Source organism: Grampus griseus, assembly GCF_964374135.1.
Source record: "Grampus griseus genome assembly, chromosome: 1".
NCBI classification, from domain to species: Eukaryota; Metazoa; Chordata; class Mammalia; order Artiodactyla; family Delphinidae; genus Grampus; species Grampus griseus.
In genome coordinates, this window is record NC_139017.1 from 925,756 (window position 1) to 944,525 (window position 18,770).

An 18,770-nucleotide genomic window follows, 5' to 3' on the forward strand; every position below is an offset into this window, starting at 1 on the left:
TCTTAACCACTGCACCACCAAGGAAGTCCTGAGGGCCTTTTATCCTTGGCTGTAGAGTCAAACATTTGTGGAACTATGCTGTTTCTCCTTTCAGCATTAACTTCTCCCTGGGGATAAGAGCAGTCTCATCCCATCCATTCTCCTTCCTTCCTTCCTTTTCTCCTTCCCTCACTTTTGAATGCTTAGAATGCAACGTATCTTGGACATTTTGAAATAATGGCTGAAAATCTTCTAGAACTGATTAAAGTGTGATTCTAAGGATTTAAAAGTTACAACAAATTGCAAGGAAAAATATAAAAATAAACCTATACCTAGACATGTTTTAGTTAAACTGAGGAAGACCAAGACACAAAGGTCTTAAGAAGACCCAAAGAAAAAAAGACAGGTTACTTATAAAAAAACGACAAATGGAAATTGGACCAAGGGCAGACCTCTCATTAGCCACGAGAGGCCAGAAGGCATTATCTTCAAAACACTGAGAAAAACCCTGTCAACTTAGAACTGTACCCGACTATCATCCAAGAAGGCAGGCAAGTAAATTTCCTGATGACAAAAATTCAGTGTTCACCATCAATAGAGTCCTGCTAAAGAACTTCTAAAGGAATTACTTCAAGAAGGAAAATGAGATGAAACAAGGAATGGTGAGCAAAACAAGTGGGAGAATTTCAACACTGTATAAAGCAACAATAATAAATATATATTAATCATGTTTGCATGAGGGAATCCGAATAAAATGAAAATATTAGACTAAATGTACATAAGAAGAGGGGGTGATTGAAGTTGAAGCATTCTAAACTCCTTGAATTATCAGGAAGAGAGGGAGAGGGATAAATGTGAGATTTTTTTCTTAGGTATGTGTTTTTTAAGATTTTAAAGAAAATAACTTAAGGACTATAAAATGAAGATAACTCACAAGCCAACAAATGGGAAAATATGTAGTATGATTTTTAAAAATCAAGGAAAAAAAGGAAATGAGCTGGACAGGATAGTACTTACCCCAGGCTGGAGGAAGCAGAGCTCATAAATACCCAGATGTCAACTACTCGTCAGTGTTCTAGCTCACATGTTGGGGATGTACCTAACAGTATAGCCTCAAACTACAGAAAGTAGAAGGTAACAGAATTACAAGGGAAATGGGCAAATCCGCCAACAGAGAGGTTTACGTACGTCTCCCAGTAATTAACAGATCACACAGACAAAAGTCATACAGACATAAAAGATCTGTACAAAAATGTCACAATCTTGACCTAATCAACACACACCAAACTTTGCACCTAACAATCAGAGAAAACACACAAAACCATAGATAGGCCATGAAAAACTCCCAACAAATAAAAGAATCGATGGCACACAGAACAACATTCCTTTAACCACAATGCAATTAAGTTAAAGCCAACGTTGGGAGCCAATTCTCCACAGATCACGTGCACTTCTGCACATCTTGCAAAAATGAGCTGCTGAGTGTCCTTTGTTCTGGACCATCTGGTTGAGAATGCTTGTATAGAGAGCCACTCTGAAAGACAGATGGTGACTTCCTCTGGAGCAAAGGGTGAATCTGCTTATCATAATGGTTCTCAACCAGGGCCGGTTTTGCCCACTAGGAGATATTTGACAACATCTAGAGACACATTTGATGGTTACAACTGGGAGAGGAGGTGCTGCTGGCATCCAGTGGGCAGAGGCCAGAGATCCTATATCCTACATTGCACAGGACAGGTCCCCACAACTGATTATCCAGCCCTAAACGTCCACAGTGGTAAGGCTGGTAAACTGGCTTACACCCTTCCAAGACAGAGACAGGGTCTTGCTTTGGAGCAAAGGGAAGTCACGCTCACTATCTAGTATAATAAAGGTAATGTCTCCCTCAGAGGCAAAAGCAGGAATGCTACTGCCCACTATAAAAGCTCAGGGCGTAAAGAGCTTTTTATAAAAGCTCCTCTCCTGTAATGCTACCCACTAACATCCCTAGGCATTCATCGGGATCCACCCATATAATCCTACCCTATAAGAAATGTTAGAGGACGCTCTTGAGACAGGACTATGATACCAGAGAGGAACGTGGGTCCACACAAAGAAAAGAAGGAGTGCTAGAAATGGAATCAGTTTAGATAAAATAAATCTTTTTATTTTTAATTGCTCTAAAACAGAGGTCAGCAATTTTTTTTCTCTAAAGGGCAAACATCTCAGGAGCTGTGTGCCCCGAGGTCTCTGACGCGGCCGCTTAACTCTGCTGTGTCGTATGAGGGCAGTCGCTCATGAAACGTGAAGACATGGTGTGGCTGTGCACCAACAGAACTGTATTTATGGACGCCGGAATCTTCATTTCGTGTCATTTCCATGTGCCATGAAACATTTTTCTTCTTTTGATTTTTTTTCAACCATTAGAAAAATTTTAAATCCATTCTTCAGTCACAGGCCTTACAAAAAGAGGCAGCCGGGTAAATGTGGCCCTTGAGCCTTAGGTGGTTGACTCTTGCTCTAAAAGATAGCGTACTGTAACAAAGCAAAACCAGCAGCAGAAGTACTGTGTTCTGAAACTAATGCACCACCGGGTGGAGCTGTGACCACGCCGTCACAATCTGCAGACATTTCATATAAGAAAACAGACGGGCTTTCAACAGATGCAGCTGTAACCCACGCGTTCCAACCCTGACTCAGAAATTCACTATTTCAGGCCAATTTCACACAAAGTGTCAGATACTAAGGAAAAAAGGGAGAAGCAGATGGGATCTTTCTGATGAGCATTTCAACCTTGAAACTGAGGAAACCACTCCATTATTCCAGAAAAAGACCTAGGGAAAAATTCCTTCCTGTCTGCTTGTTTCTGCATTTATCTTGGTAATTAAAACAATTTTCGTGATTTCACCTTTTATTCTGGGTTCTTGTACACCAAAATTAGTTTTAGAATATGTATTAAACATCTCAAAATAGGTATTTTAAGATATTTATTAGAATCTAAACTACCTGGTTTCTATTATTTGCTAAACTTAAAAAAAAAAAATCAATGTATAACTGATTCATTTTACTGCACACCTGAAACTAACACATTGTAAATCAACTATACTCCAATTTTAATCACATCTTATAAAGCTTATCAATGGATTTCATAAATTTCAATTTTATTAGGAAACGTGATAGGTGAACAGGTACACAATGGTAAAGTAATGTAAAGTTAATCATAGAATCTAGGTGATGGGTATATGTATGTTCACTGTGAACCTCAACTTTACAGTTTTGATATTTTCATTGAAAAAATGTTGGGGGAAAAGGTGGGGGAGAGAAAACAAAACAAAACAAACCGCTCAGCACCTCCTCCTGCTGTGCAGTGACAAGAGAACACGGAGAGGGGACGGGAGGCTGCAGGGGCACTCGAGTTGGTCCCCAGACCACCAGGAACCAGCCCGCTGGACAAACAGGGGCAGGCAGAGGACACAGCACACGAGGACGTTCTTGGGCGGTTATGAAACACCTGTGACCGGAAATGCAGATGGCACGAGGCTTCCAGTAGAAAATCAGAGGCATGAAGTTTGCGTTCCCCTTTCTCTCTCCTCACCAGCCCCCCATCTCCACGCTAGACACATCACGGAGACGGAGCCACTCCGCTCAGGCCAAGCCCCGGCAGGTAGGTGGGCAGCCAGGCTTTCCCCGGGAGCAGCAGCTCTCCTAAGTGCGGGACGGAGGAAGGGGGCATCCACCAAGGAGGAGAGGGCCAAGAAGCAGGGAAACAACCGGAAAGGTTTTCGGGGTTTCTACCTGCCGTCCCACATATTGTGGAATTAAATGTCAAGTTCTTCAAAAAGAACTGGCTTTCCATCTTTTTCAAGCTGCTTCTCTTCCCCCCCAACCCCTCGTTCCAGAAAATTCATCTGTAACCAAGGATTGCTTCAGATATGCTGAATTAACCCATAAAATGGCAAAAACACGCCAGCATCACATACACACACCCGCCAGACTCCGAATTCCCAAGAAAGGAACTTACTTTCCAAACCAATAAGCCTTTAAGAGGAAGTTTAGGAGACCTTACGAAATGTAAAGCATTTCATCTGCGATTCAACACGCCCTCAGCTTTCCACTGTTCTGATAACATCTCCTTACATTTACTCCTGAAGTCAGAAGAGCTACAGACTGAAAGACAAATCCCCAATACTCACAAATGGCCAATAAGCGCAGTACTTCGGGAGAACGCAAATCAGAACCACAATGAGATAGTCACACATGCTAGACTGGCCATAATGTTTTTACTTAAAGGAAAATAAAAGTGTCGGCAAGGATGTGGAAAAATGGGAACCTTCGTGCACTGCTGGTGGAAACGTCAAATGGTGCAGCGCTGTGGAAAAGTTTGGTGCTTCTTCCAAAGGTTAAACATAGAACTACCACATGCCCCAGCAACGCCACTCCTAGGTCTACACCCAAAGGAACTGAAAGCAGCGACTCAAACAGGTATTTGTATGCCCATGTTATTCACAAGAGTCACACGGTGTGAACAGCCCAAGTGTCCATCAATGGAGGAATGGAGAAATAAAATGGGATCTCTGCATACCATGCAATATTACTCAGCCATCGCACGAAGCGTTGGTTTATGCTACACCACTGACGGACCTTGAAACACGACGCTCCACGAAATAAAAGCGACACAGGACGAATATCGTACGGTTCCACTTATATGAGGTACCCAGAACAGGCAAACTCAGAGACAGCAAGTACAACTGCGGTTACCAGGAGCTGGGGGAAGGTGGGATGGGGAGTTTCTGTTGGTGACGAGGAGGAAATTTTGGGATACACGATGGTGACTGTTACACTGTATGTAAATTCCACTAACTGTACACTTACAGATGGTTAAAATGATAAATATGATTTCCCGTATATTTTACCACACAAAGGAAGATCAAACCAGCATTAGTAAATTAAATGCTTACTATGTACGTGGCATTGGGCCAAAACATGCATGTGCTCACCACACCCACACGGATTTGCTCTCCGTTTCACAGAGGCAGGTAAACGGGGCGTAACAGCCTGCCTCCCGTAAGGCCGCATGGCATCTCAGCACAGCCAGTAAAATGGCCTATTCCGAAATGCTAATCCATTTTCCAGACCCGGCCATACCCCAAAACACACCCTCGACGAAGATCAGCTTCAGGGGACTTGCAACACAGGAACAACAGCATGTATTGTACTTGCCAGCACACCATAAACGCCAAACTTTTCCAGGGCTATTACACCCTCCAGGAACCTTCTCATACGGAACTGGGCATACCGGAAGGAAGCTTTTCTGATGATGAAGAATCAAGACACAGTAGCCTCAGAGGTGAAGAGGGTTTTGTATCCGACACCCTCGAAACCAAGACGTGGAGTGTTTTTTACTCACAAGGAGAAGGCTAAGCACTTTCCCGCAGCCCTCCAGCCCGGAAGTGTTTGCTGTGGACCAATCCCTGGAGACTGTACCACGTGCAACTTTCAACGGACTCTGCATTATTTGAATTCAAGGATGAAAAGTAGAACTCTGCAACTTATCGTAATAGAAAGAGCAATCTCCTGGCGTTTTTTATTGTTTGACTAACAGAACAAAACCAGGCAGAGAGGTCCCCGAGGAAATGATGGTCATGCTTCACTGCCGTTTGCCACTGGTCCTTCAAGCACTTACTGCTTTTCCTTCTAAAGATTTCAGACATTTATTTTGATCACAAACGCAATCCAAGTGTGAATAAATAAATGTATTATCTTTTAAGACCCTCCCCCGCCCCCCCTCCCCATTCCTTTAAATAGAAAAATGTGCTAAATGTCTCTTCACAGCCTATTTGGCCATAGTTGTCCCACCTACAGTTTTCAAAACAGACTGAATCTGATCTTCTGAAATCCTTCCTTGAACCGCAGCTCACTCTGTTACAGAAGTCCTGGGGGAGAGGCCCTACTGGTATTGCTGGTAGTCCCCGAAAGGTGAGGATGGTAGCTGGGCTGAAGGCAACTGGGAGGGGTCTTCAGCAAGCGGAGGACCTGCAATTAAGAGGGAATTTAAACACCACCTGAATATTATGTAATTTAAAGCGACAAGTCTCTGTAAAGAGCAAATCAGTCAACTCAGAAAACAAAGTGCTACATCAGAGCTGTAACCTGAATTTCTTTATCAAGCTGCCCGATTCCCACGAGAGCGCGTGCTAACGTCCGGCGGCCTGGCGGCCCTCCTCCAGAACGAGCAGCTCTCAAATGCTACGCCAGCGAAGTCACATGGAGTAGTTACAGCAAGAAACAACACGCCAGTTTTAATGCAACTGCTGAACAAGCTGCCGTATCAGGACTGGACGAATCTCTCACACCTCCTGATGTATTTGTCAGTAGCTATTTAAAATTATTTTCACAAAGTTTAAGTACCTTAGTCACGTTTCAAGAGAACTCAGTAATACAATTTATACAACTAGGTAAGGAATGGGTCCTGAAATGGGAAGACACCGCCATCCCCTAGCTTGCGCAGAACTAAGTGTTGTAGTATTTGCTTTCAAAGGATGGGACGGCCTGTGACCTAAGAAAAAATGTGGCTGTTTAAAAAAAAGACTTTAATGGGAATAATCACTCCTCTTTTCTTCAGGGAAACTGAGGCAGACTAAAAACTATCTGGAAGGAAGAGAGAAAGAGGACAGTGGTAAAGAGGGCTTTCTTTCCAATACTTTACTCCAGTGAATTTTTTTTTATATTCTAAAAATATCTGTTCATTACAGAAAGCTGGAGAAGACACTGGGTGAAAAAGATAAACCAAAAATAACCACTGTTACCATTTCGATACAGTTTTATCTTATCTTTCTGTTTTAAGAACTCTTTCATGTAAGTTAACTGGAAAAATATGATTAGCTTTTCAAAGATTTTTGCCCCCACATAGCCTTTCGGAAACACTCCTCCTGTCTAAAATAAAAAGCACTTCTTTTAGAGAACTCCTTCCGAGGAAAGAAGCCGAAACCCCAGCAAACAAGGCTAAATCCTACAAGACAGTGTGACCGAGGTATTTTTCTATCAATTTCTGAATTTCTGCAAACATGGAACTTTTCTCACGTCTTATGTGAAGTCTTTCACACTAAAGTGCCAAACTAAAAAGCAAAATAAGAAAGTAGCCATCACAACAGAGCATTCAGTGAGAAATAATGATTGAAAGCAGAGGCAAGGACCGAGGGCCCAGGAGCCACCCGGGTCACCCACTGGCCACAGGGAGCAGGCCTCAGAACCGTGCCCAAAAGACACCGAATCCCTCGCCTGGTGCCTCAGGGAATCAAATCGAACCAGGAGCTGTCACCTGTCCCTCACTCTATGCCGAATCCTTTCCAAGCTCCAAAACTAACTTCCAACCAGTCACACCGTTCTGCGTATTTCCTTCCCCAAACGCCGGGTCGGCTCTTCCCCATGACGACCCTCGGTGTCTTTCTGCTCCCTTCCAACGCCAGGGAACAGTCCCATTTAGACAGCTCAAGTTTTCTAAGTTACAAGCATCTGCACACGCTGGCCGCAGAGCAGACATTCCCTGGCCACGTCGTGACCACCTGTGGACCACTAACCGCCCAGCATCTCACCTTCCCTGCACCAGGCAGGAGCAACAGGAGCAACGCGTTACATCACCAACGTCTCAGAAGAACCCTCCTTCCGGCCCTAAGTGAGCCCCAACCACGGGTCACCTTCTCCTGCTACTTCACCTTCTTCAAGGAAGCAGCACAACCAGATGACCGCATTTATCTGTGAGCGTGTCAGCCTGACGCTCCCACTGCCCCCGGCAGCTAGAGCAGTGCCCCACACACAGGCAGTGAAAAGCTGGCGACTGACGGCCATCGTTGTTCCACGTCTGCAGGGACCCTTCTTCCCGCACCGCTGAAATGATCGGCAATTTCTTAGAATGAGCAAGTGAGCACTGATAAAACCTAAGAACTCTAAGGAAAGATCGACAGCAAGTCATCAGCCAAAGCATTCTGTTACTGAGATGAAACACAACTAACTGCACCCACACCCGTGCAGAGCCAGAACCCTCACAAAGCACGGCGTATTCACGTGTGATGCAGAGATGTCAAACTGCCACATCTGAGCAGGCATCGGGAAACCATTTCAAACGTCTGAGCTGTGGTGTCAGGCAGAAAGACGACTCACCGTTGGGAAACTGGGCAGAGGCAAATCTTGTCAACAAGATACCAGCTCCTTCGATGAGAGCTAGCAGAATGCCACCCATCGCAGCTGACCCAACCATGGCCACTGGTCCGTCTGAGCACGTTGAGAACAGAGAGATTACTTTAACAGAAATCCAGGTTAATGTAAGACACCACAAAGCAAAGACCTGTCCATAGGGCTCCATGCTACTCCCCGTTCCCAAACCCCCTTTCTCGCTGACCAAGACCAGGGTCAGCAAACTATGGCCCGCAGGTCAAATCCAGCCCACGGCCTGCTGGTGGAAATACAGTTGTATTGGGACAGCATGCGCGTTCATTCACGTATTGTCTAGGCTGCGCTCATGACATCAGAGCTGAGTACATGTGACAGAAGCCCTCACAACCCACGAAGCCCACACATTTACTACCTGGCCCTTCACAGAAGAGGGTGCTGACTCCTGGGCTCACCCACTACGCCCAAAGGAATCCTAGGTTGTTCTGTCCCAAAGACCCAGAAGATGGATCTAAGCTCTTCACTCATAACAATGCTGTGTGACAGGTACAATGATTAATTCCAGAGGCTGAGGAGAGAAACTGCCCAATCACACAGCTAGTAAGTGGCAGGAGCAGAACCTGAACTGCTCTTAACCACGGGGATTACCGGTTAGAGCTCCAGGCTCTCTCGTCCTCAACATTCCAAGTTAAGAGATCCTTTTACTCTTCCCCGCAAATCACCGTATACACTCACTACACCAAGTTACACAGTGCTCCGTCTGTCTATTACAGATGTCCCTAAGTGCAGGCAGGGGCTGGCTTCAATGTGTGTGTCTAGGCCTGCTTACTTCTTGCTGCCAGGATGGCTCCTGTTAAGGCACCACTCGTGATGGAGTTCCAGGGGTCTTCTTTCCCTCTGACTTGAACCATACTGCAGTCAATCATGGAAAACAGGCCTCCCCAAACGGCAAAGCTGCCTGTTTTATTTAAAAACAAAACAAATAAATTTCATTTTTTATATTTTAGCCTTTAAATGTAATAGTCAGAAACAAGCTTAAATAACAACACTCACTATATTCTTGAAACTCTCACACACACATGCAAGCAAGTTTGAATAAGCACCGAACAGGAGTCAGAATACTTATCTTTTTAATAAAGCCTGGTTTGTATTACATCAGCAGGGAAATCAGCAACGGCCCAAAGCCTAAAAGAAATAAGCCAGGCCTAAAAGAGTTGGGCTAAACCCATTCAAACCCCCTTTCAGAAGAGTGTGTGTATCTGTTTAAGAAGTGTCCTCCTTCCTTCTTTTCATCACCTTACCTCTATTTTTCTTTTCTTCAGTCAGTGCCACTGAGCACCTGCTCTACAAAAATCACCGATGTGAAAACAAAAGAAACCGGGCTATTCTGGGTTGTACTACAGGCGTAAGCCAATACACATAAAGGGCAAAAGGGTGATACAAACAGTTTGAATTATGGAACCTCGAGGGAATGGGAATTACCTTTCCTCTCTCATTTCTATCCTTCATTCCTCAAGCATGAAACTAAAAGCAACCCTAAATCAGATTACTTTGCACTTTAAACTCTTCCTAAACACAGTGACTATTCTGTGAAATAAAAAACAAACACCCACACGTACACGTGTATAAGTACACACAAAACACAGAAAGGCAACACCAAGATTTTAATTGTCAGCATCTCTGGGTGACAGATGATAACAAGACGATTTCACTGCTTTGTGCTTTTATTTTCCAAATCTTCTAAAATGAATACACATGACTTACACTCTATGACGAGTTCTTTTATTAAGATTAAAGAAAGAAAAACTGCACTGAGGAGCCCTTGTCAGGTTATCCTTCACCCTCTGAAACCTCACAGAAGCAGAGGTGTGTCAATAAGGACAATAACCTGGGTTCCGCCAACTGCCTGAACCAGACCATCACCAGCACCCTTCCCCAGAGCTCACCCTGTGAGTTAAATCCAGCAGACACAACCAGTTAAAGTATGCACGAGGGACTTCCCTGGTGGTCCAGTGGTTAAGACTCCATGCTCCCAATGCAGGGGGCCCAGGTTCGATCCCTGGTCAGGGAACTAGATCTCGCACACATGCCGCAACTCAAGATCCCACATAACGGCAACAAAGATCCCGTGTGCCGCAACAAAAAAAAAGATCCCACGTGCCACAACTAAAAAGATCCCACGTGCCACAACTAAAGATCCCGCATGCCACAACTAAAGATCCCACATGCCACAACTAAAGATCCCGCATGCCACAACTAAAGATCCCACATGTAGCAACTAAAAGAGCCCACATGACACAACTAAAGATCCAGCACGCGGCAACAAAGATCCCGCGTGCCGCAGCTAAGAAAAAGATCCCGCATGCCGCAACTAAAAAGATCCTGCATGCCATAACGAACATCCCACGTGCTGCAACTGAGACTCGGAGGAGCCAAGTAAGTATGTTTTAAAAAAAATAATAAACTATGCATGAGCCTCGTCGTTTTCGGTCCAACACTAAATACCACATGCTACATACAGATGAAATAGTCTGTCCTAACTCAGTGGCTCTGTGCCCTGGGAGAGAGATATGTCCAGGTATATTAGAATTATCTCACCAAATTCCTCAAACAAGGCTCTCCCACTCCCTCACAAGGATCTGATATCTGCCCACCCCAAGAATGACTGCCAGAGTAAGCTATGGTGGCTGATGAGAGTGGAGACTGAGTCCACACAAAAGGCTGGCCCCGTGTGGGCAGCTACAGCCGGAGCAGGGCGAGGAGGCGTCTGCAGGAAGGACACTCCCAAGCATGGAGATCAGTGTGCCCACGTGGAAGGGTGGCCTGTTACGAGGTGCCCTAGCCCAAGTATTCATATGAAAAGAGAAAGAAGAATGAACCTGTGGGGCTGGACTGGACTGAGAGGTATCAGTGTGAACCCATGATTCCTAATACATATAGATACATAGAAACACAGATATAAACTTGTGTATGTACGTGTACGTGGTGTGTGTTCATAGATACACACTACATTCCTAAGAAGGCCTGGGAACAGCAATGCCCCACAGCAATGATACACTTAGTGCCCAGACTTTGGCTTCTAAGTACCATTCTTAACTAGAAGGAAGCAGGGCTCCTTGGGGACAGATGACTCTACACTCAGGCAGGGAAAGTACAAGATGAGCCTGGAACATCTTGTTCCAAAATGCAAGGAAGGGCTGGAAGCATAATGGGGACACGTCAAAAGCACGTCTTATTTCTGCTATGAAAATACAAGACCTTCAGGACACAACTGTGACTTTCCCACACTGCCTTTTCCCAGGAGCTTAACTGGAAGAGCTCAGTAAACGCCCACTCAATTAAACTGCAAGTGCCATCCCAGTGTTTTTTTTTTTTTTTTTTTTTTGCGGTACACGGGCCTCTCACTGCCGTGGCCTCTCCCGTTGCGGAGCACAGGCTCCAGACGCGCAGGCCCAGCGGCCATGGCTCACGGGCCCAGCCGCTCCGCGGCATGTGGGATCTTCCCGGACCGGGGCACGAACCTGCGTCCCCCGCACCGGCAGGCGGACTCTCAACCACTGCGCCACCAGGGAAGCCCATCCCAGTACTTTTAAAATTCAAGACTCCATGAAGATTCCTCAGTAGTTTCCTTAAAAAGCCTGACTCCAATTCACTCACACCACAACATACTCTTCCTCTATTTCACCCTGATTGTTTTTTAACCAAACCTTTATTCTTAGACTAGTTTCAGAGTCACAGCAAAGCTGTGAAGATGGTACAGTTCCCACATACCCCACATCCAGGGTCCCCAGCATCTAACATCAGCACCGTGCACTTGTCACAGCAACCCAATATTGACACATTATTAACTGACGTCCATACTTAATTCAGATTTCCTTAGTTTTTATGGCCTTGTTCTGTTCCAGGACACCTCATAACATTTAGTAGTCTTATCTCCTTAGGCTCTTCTTGACTGTGACAGTTACCTGATTGTTTTTTTATTCACTGAAAATGCATGTGATAGAAGCAGCCTCTCAAGAAACCTGGTAAACCTGTATGACTTCTGCATTTATCGAAGGTTCAGGGTTTGGTGTGTACTTTTCTTTTCTTTTTTTTTTTTTTTTACTACTTATCACTCTTAAACAACACGGTAACCATTAAAACAAAGGAAAATTAGTCACTGTTTACTTTCCAGGGTGTACAATTATTACAGGGAGAAAAACAGGAAACAGATACACCATCACTTCAACCCTCAGAGCCTCAATTTCCTCATCTGGAAAATGGAGATAATAGTACTCACCTCCTATGTTGCTGTGAGGACTAAATAAAATAATCCTGTGAAACACCTGGAGTGCCTGGCACATGGCAGGCACTGAATAAACAACAGACATTGGCTACTATCTTCTAAAGAAAACAAATGCTATAAAAACAAAGAGAAGATTATTTCTTCTGATGCACAAAATCACTAAGGAACGACTGAAAGTGCTAAGTCCATTTCACGTGTTATATGTGGTCTCTTCAGCCTGACTGTATCTTTGCAAGCAAATATAAGCTCCCAGATTTCTTATTCTCTCTTCTCCCAGCTTCTGAATTAATTACCAAGCTTAAAGAGTGTGATGGACATAATCGTTCTCCACCTCTGCACTGACCTCGGCACAATGTCCAAAGCTAAACCTGGAGGGAGCCCCATGACTTCCATCAGTCCCTTTCACACACCCTAACCCTTCTGTTCACATCCTCTTCAGTTTCATGCTAACCCAGAAGCTATCACTCCTGACCCTCACAAACCTGAGCTGTGGACACACTGTCTGGATAACGGGAGAAAATCAAATGAAACCAAGCAGAAACAAAACCGCACTGAGCTTCTGAAGGACAGAGTTTCAAATGGATGCAACAATTCAAGTTAACTTTCCAAATAAATCATAAATCGAGAATTCGCATAGATACTAACTTGTGACAAGCTGTTATTTAGACCAAACTAAAATCACTAACTGGTATAATCTAAAAAAGAAGGAAAAAAAAACAGAATTTCATTTTCAAAAAAATAGGGAAAAAATCATCTGAAGTACAAATGGGAACATTCTGCTTACCTCCCAGCTGTGGGGCCCTGGTCCTAACAGCTGTCAGACTCCCTCGTAGTCTGTGGTTTACTCCCTATAAGGAAACAAAAGGAAGCAACCAAAAATACATTAGGAGTATAACACATTTCCAACCCACTGATGGGGCCCAAGTGACATTAGCAAACGGGTCTCAAGTAATGATGATATGAGACCATTCACCCACTTACCACCGGAGAATTGCGAAAACCTTTGATTGCTTGAAAGATCCCACCACCTATGGTTCCCATCGTAAAGGCCCCACCACAGTCGTCCACAATGCGCCAGGGGCTAAGAACAGGAAAGAGAGAAAAAAAGAAAAAAGATGAGCGTATTTCTCATTTATAAACCATAAAACCCTCTTTGTTAATAAGGGATATACAACAGATTCCAGGGCAGGGCTCACTGCAACCAGTAACATCTGGCCCATAAAATACAGACAAAGATTAAGGATTCTAAACAGATCCACATCTATTCAGCCCCGGTCTTCTAAGCTACAGGGAATGAACTCGTAGTTGAATGGCTTCAACTCCCTACTGTTCACAGCACTTTATTCATTTGCTCAACTACTAGTGCATCTATTCTAAGGCACCGTGAAAACAATGTGTGAAAAAACACAAAACGCATTAGGAAATTACACTATAGTCAACAGTGACCCAGTCGCCTGGGGGACCAAGGAAAGCTCTCCAGCTGCAGCAAAATTTAAAGCTGAGACCCAAAGAATAAAATTTCAACAGGCGCAGAAGAAGACACATTATTTAAATTTTAAAACTTCTTTTTGGGTTTACTGAGTCCAAGTTAGCATTTGGAACTTAAGTTTGTATCAGATCCACTTAACACATTAGTAACCTCTAACATCTGATAATGAGAGGTTATATGTGTAGACCCGGCTTCCAAATGCAGCACCCTAACTCACGCAGCACGACATGAGTAATCTGATCAGTAGAACAGAACCACTCTTCTAGGAATCTGGTTTCTTAAAAAGTCTGCGAATGGGAATTCCCTGGCAGTCCAGCGGTTAGGACTCAGCACTTTCACTTGTGGTGGCCCGGGTTCGATCCTTGGTTGGGATCCCGCAAGCCTCGCGGCATGGCCAAAAGAAGGAAAAAAAAAAACAAGTCTGTGAATAATTCAATTCACAAATGTCTTTTCCAGTCGCAAGGGTAAAATGCTGTAACGACCCTATGCGCAATGCAACTGCTCAAGTAACCGTGTGAGCTCAGCGCATCGCTGCTGCTGAAGAATCTGAATAATAAGCAATGTCTCATTTTGCCAGACAGAAATACGAAACACCTTGTCCTTTCCAAGTCTAACACAAACCAGGAGTTTGTACAGAATGACGATCTCATGCGGCAGATGTTCCAACTGTCAGCCTGAGGCTTCGGGGCTGGGAACTCGTTACAAATGCAGGCTCTGGGGAGGCCCCACTCAGGACCTACTAAATCAGAGCCCACAGCTTAGCACAATCCACGGGTGACCTGATTTCACTTTAAAAGTTTGAGAAGCAGTGCTCTGAGAGACTAAAAAGGATTAGGAAAATTTCTTCAAAATGGTAGAAACATTAATAGAAGTAAAGAGACAGGGAATTCCCTGGTGGTCCAGTGGTTAAGACTCGGTGCTTTCACTGCCGGGGCCCAGGTTCAATCCATGGTTGGGGAACTAAGATCCCACAAGCTGCGTGCTGCGACCAAAAAAAAAAAGTAAAAAGGAAAGACAAAGGAGAGTCACTAACTCTAAACGATCGATCCTAAATGATCCTATAATCAGTTAGAATGAAAATGAGTATTTAAAAAATCAGTAAAGAACAGCAGGATTCAGATCAGAGAGCAGCCGCAGGATTGCAAGAGAGGACGTCCAAAACAACGGCAAGATGCAAACAGTCTCTGAACTAAGTCTGGCTAAATCAAGGTTCCTGCAGGGAAGTGACGGATACACAAAAGGAAGGTTGAAGCCAGACTCTAATGTAAATGCCAGACAAATACAGGGCAACAGGGAACCAATAACTAACCACAAGATTAAAGTTATCTTTTACTAAGTATCAACTATGTTTTAGGTGCCTTATAGTGCAAATAACCTGATTTTCAAGAAAGCTAGCTTATTTTCTTATAGACTCCCTAATCTTTTAACTTTGCAGAAGAGTATCCCTGTCTCCTCTCCATTTTATACCTGAACAGAAGCTCAGATTAAGTACCTTGCCCAAGGTCATATAGGTAATAACTGGTAGAACCAATTTAAATACAAAATCTAGTACGCCAAAGGCCCCAAATTCTTTCCACTATATCCTACAGACTAGGGCTTCTGAAAACAAAACACATGATTAAAAAGTATTTAGGACGATTAAGTACCTATGATGTACTAAAAAGGACTGAAGAGAAGGAAAGCAATTAGGAAACTACTGTAAAAGGCATTAAGGATGCCAGGTAAGATCCTGACAACAGGAAATGAAAGGTGGAAGGTTTGAAAGAATTCAGGCTGCCTATGGTGTTGGGGCAGGTGCAGAGGGAGGAGAAAGACGCTTATAGTTGGAGCTCGGATGACTTCACGAAAACAGGGTAGTCCAGAAGATCAAAGCAGTTTTGAGTATAAAACCAACCAGACAACTGACTGTACTGCTTCAGGACATATGTACTGAGAAAGCAAAGGGGCCACCTAATTTAGTAGCAGATGAATATTTATGATTCCCATAACATCTTTAACCCAAGAAAGTCAAGTATTTTCCCCTCATGCCAACCTGTTTCACGATATCATACCCAAGAGCAGGTGACAACAGCAGTGTACAGCACGCTGAGTCCTGCACACCTGAGCACAACCCAGGAAGGGGGACCACTACCTTTGGAGAAGATAAATTTAAAGAGCTGGGAGGCGCTGAAACATACTCTGTATCTTATTTCAGGGAGGAAAAAAATGCACAAAGCAGGCAACATGGCTAATGCTGGAAGGTCAGAATGTAAAGCCCTGGGCCCTTACACACAGCTGGAGAACACCTCGGTTCTTGCTCTTACAAAAAACACAGGTGGTTAACCCAAAAAACAAAATGTGATTTTTCATTCATGACCTCCGAAGCCTTCAACTGTGTGCGTGCCTGACTCCTCTATGCTTTCATTCCTGGGACCGACCGAGCGCGGGGCACAGACCACCACCACCACCCCCCGCTAAATGCCGAATGAAGGGACCCCCGTCGCCGGCTTTTCACACACGCTACTCTCCCCGTTTTCCCGACCGCGCCGCCCCTACCCCACGGGGAAACCCCAGCCCGGACCGCGGCCGCCGCGCCCACGCGGACCCTTCCCGGGCACTGCCCCCTCCCCACGCAGGCCGAGCCGCCCGAGCGCAAGGACGAGCCCAAGGTCGCCGGCGGGCAGAGGGGCTGCTCCCGACCCGCGGGCCGGGCAGGGGCCGGGGCCACACAGCCGAGCCGGGGCGCCCTCGAATTGCCGCAAGGTCACCCGGCGCGGCCCCGCGGCCCCCGCTGACTAGCCGGCTGCTCACGCCCGGGTGCCCACGGCCCCCGGCGCCGCCGAGCCCGCGGCTGAGAGCGGCCTCGCTCCGGGGGCCGGGCAGTGGCAGAGGGGCAGGCGGCGGGCAGCGGGCTGGCTCACCAAGGTTCGCGCGCATACTCCTCCATCTTGATTCCGCCGCTCCGCGATGCCGGGCGAGCGGGGCGGGGCCTGGCCCGGCGGCGGAAGTGATCCCAGGCGGCGGGCGTTAAAGTGTGCGGGGATTGGCTCGCCGCCTCCTGCCGCAGCCAATGGGAGCCGGGAATAGGGCTGCGGGGCGGAAGGCGGGGCTCCGGGCGGAAGGCAAGGCTCCGGGCGGGGGCGGGGCGGGGGCGGGGGCGGGGGCGGGGCGGGGGCGGGGCGCCCGGGGCGCCCAGGTGCGGAGAGGTACCCGTCACGGAAGCCGCGGGGCGTGGCCGAAGACAAACCTGGTGTTGCTCCGCTAGGGTTCCGAGAACTCCCGAACACGTTTCTTTGTTCTAGTACCTGGCTGCCAAGTGTGGATTAAATGCTGCCTACTTCGTCAGAGTTGGTGAAGCCCCACCGACTACCCGGAGCTTCTTTAGGGCGGGCAGTGCCCGAGTCCTTTAGAGTCTCGGGGCCGGACTGTAGTGGATGTTCCATAAATGTTTGTGAACATCTGGAGCTTCGTGTCCCGTGGGGGCCCTCGACGTGAGGGACAGCGACAACGAAGCCTCTTTCAGACCGCACTCCAAATGATCACCGGGAGACGTGAGGGGTGTTTAGCTCAGAGAAGAGGTAGCAAAAGGCTGGGGACCCCGGGCCCTTTGAGCTTGCAGCCGGCAAAACCTGTCATGTGACAGCTGCTACGGGACCTCTTCCCCACCCTGCACTTTTGAGGTTGACTTTAAAACTTGTATATATTTTTTTCCTGGGAAAGTGAGTGTAATAAATAATAGGAAACTGCAAGAAAGAGTGACGTTCCCTCCAAAATCTTGGAAATAAGTTGAGCAAATAAACTGAACCCTCCGTAGAACCAAATGAAGACTGTCAGTAAAATGTGTCTCATACTGAAAAGAACAGTTCAAACCGGTCCTGTGATTTGGATGCCTAAGTCCAAGAGGGCTTATTTGGAATGTGACTGTGATTAAGAACGCTTCAATCTAATTAATTGACAGCCTGAAGAGAGTGTGGGAGACGGGCAACCAGGGACCTGGAAAGAGTCACCAGGCAGCAAGGGTCCTAGCGGGCAGAAGTATTTCAGTAACTAGAGATTTGCGTTCTCATGAGGTTCTGGTCTCACCAGGACCCAGAGGAAATATCCCTTAGCTCCTGTTCCATATTCATTATGCAGTCTTCTGATTGTTATTTGGTTTCTGAATGGATTTTCCTTTAAGAGAGAATGCTCATAACTATTCCTGTCCACTCGACGTTTATGTTGGTTTATGCATTCACCTCTTGTGAGGTTGGTTCCCTTGAATCAAAGCAGTCACCAGGAACGGTGATCATACCAAGCTGCTGAGTTTGCAAAGCTGAGTCAGGGCCAGACTCTAGGCTCTGGTTACCCGGCTCACTTCATCCCAACAGTCCCTCTCCTGGAGCAGCCTTGCATTTTGGAGGGCACTGCTCACGTGGCCAGCAAGCATTCTTGGACTTCTCACCTTCTGTTTTCTGTAACTGCAGCAGATAACAGGGTGCAGCAGACAGTTGGGTCTGGGCAAGGCCTAGGACTTGGCCTTTGGCTAGAGAAGGAAGCTGCCCCCGTGCCCCCCACACCCCCGGAAAATATCCCTATCCATCGTGGAAGAAAAGAGCGTAGTGAGTCTTCAAGACGTCTGCAGAGCTGAACGGTCAGTGACATGAAGGAATGACGTCAAGACCAGCAGAGGAAAGAAGTGGGGTCCTTGAGAGGGACCTGGCCTGAAGGGGAGGGGAGTCTGAGATGGTGACCCAACACCCCTGGGCACGTTTGGTGAAAGTCAGTGTGGTGGACCCAGTGTGAGGCTGCACTGGAACCCTGAGACCCAGGTCCTCCGGGTGTTGCTTTGGGGAAAGCAGCTCCCTGTGTGAACTGAAAGAGCTGTGACCCGGGGCCCGTTTTGCTATGAGATTC

At 46.2% G+C, this 18,770-nt stretch overlaps 1 protein-coding gene across 2 annotated transcripts; it reads right to left on the reverse strand.

The window, feature by feature from the left end:
- Positions 1-2,144: 2,144 nt before the first annotated feature.
- Positions 2,145-16,848, reverse strand: TIMM17A (translocase of inner mitochondrial membrane 17A). 2 transcript variants are annotated; one of them, XM_082671938.1, is made up of 6 exons: positions 16,799-16,848; positions 13,391-13,490; positions 13,194-13,257; positions 8,954-9,082; positions 8,116-8,226; positions 2,145-5,991 (listed from the first exon to the last, which is right to left on the reverse strand). In XM_082671938.1, the coding sequence occupies exons 1-6, from the start codon at positions 16,822-16,824 to the stop codon at positions 5,906-5,908; spliced, it is 516 nt and encodes a 171-aa protein (XP_082528064.1). In that variant the 5' UTR covers positions 16,825-16,848; the 3' UTR covers positions 2,145-5,905. The 2 variants fall into 2 exon arrangements, with proteins under 2 accessions (XP_082528064.1, XP_082528063.1); XM_082671937.1 differs by having other exon boundaries at positions 8,116-8,253.
- Positions 16,849-18,770: the final 1,922 nt, after the last annotated feature.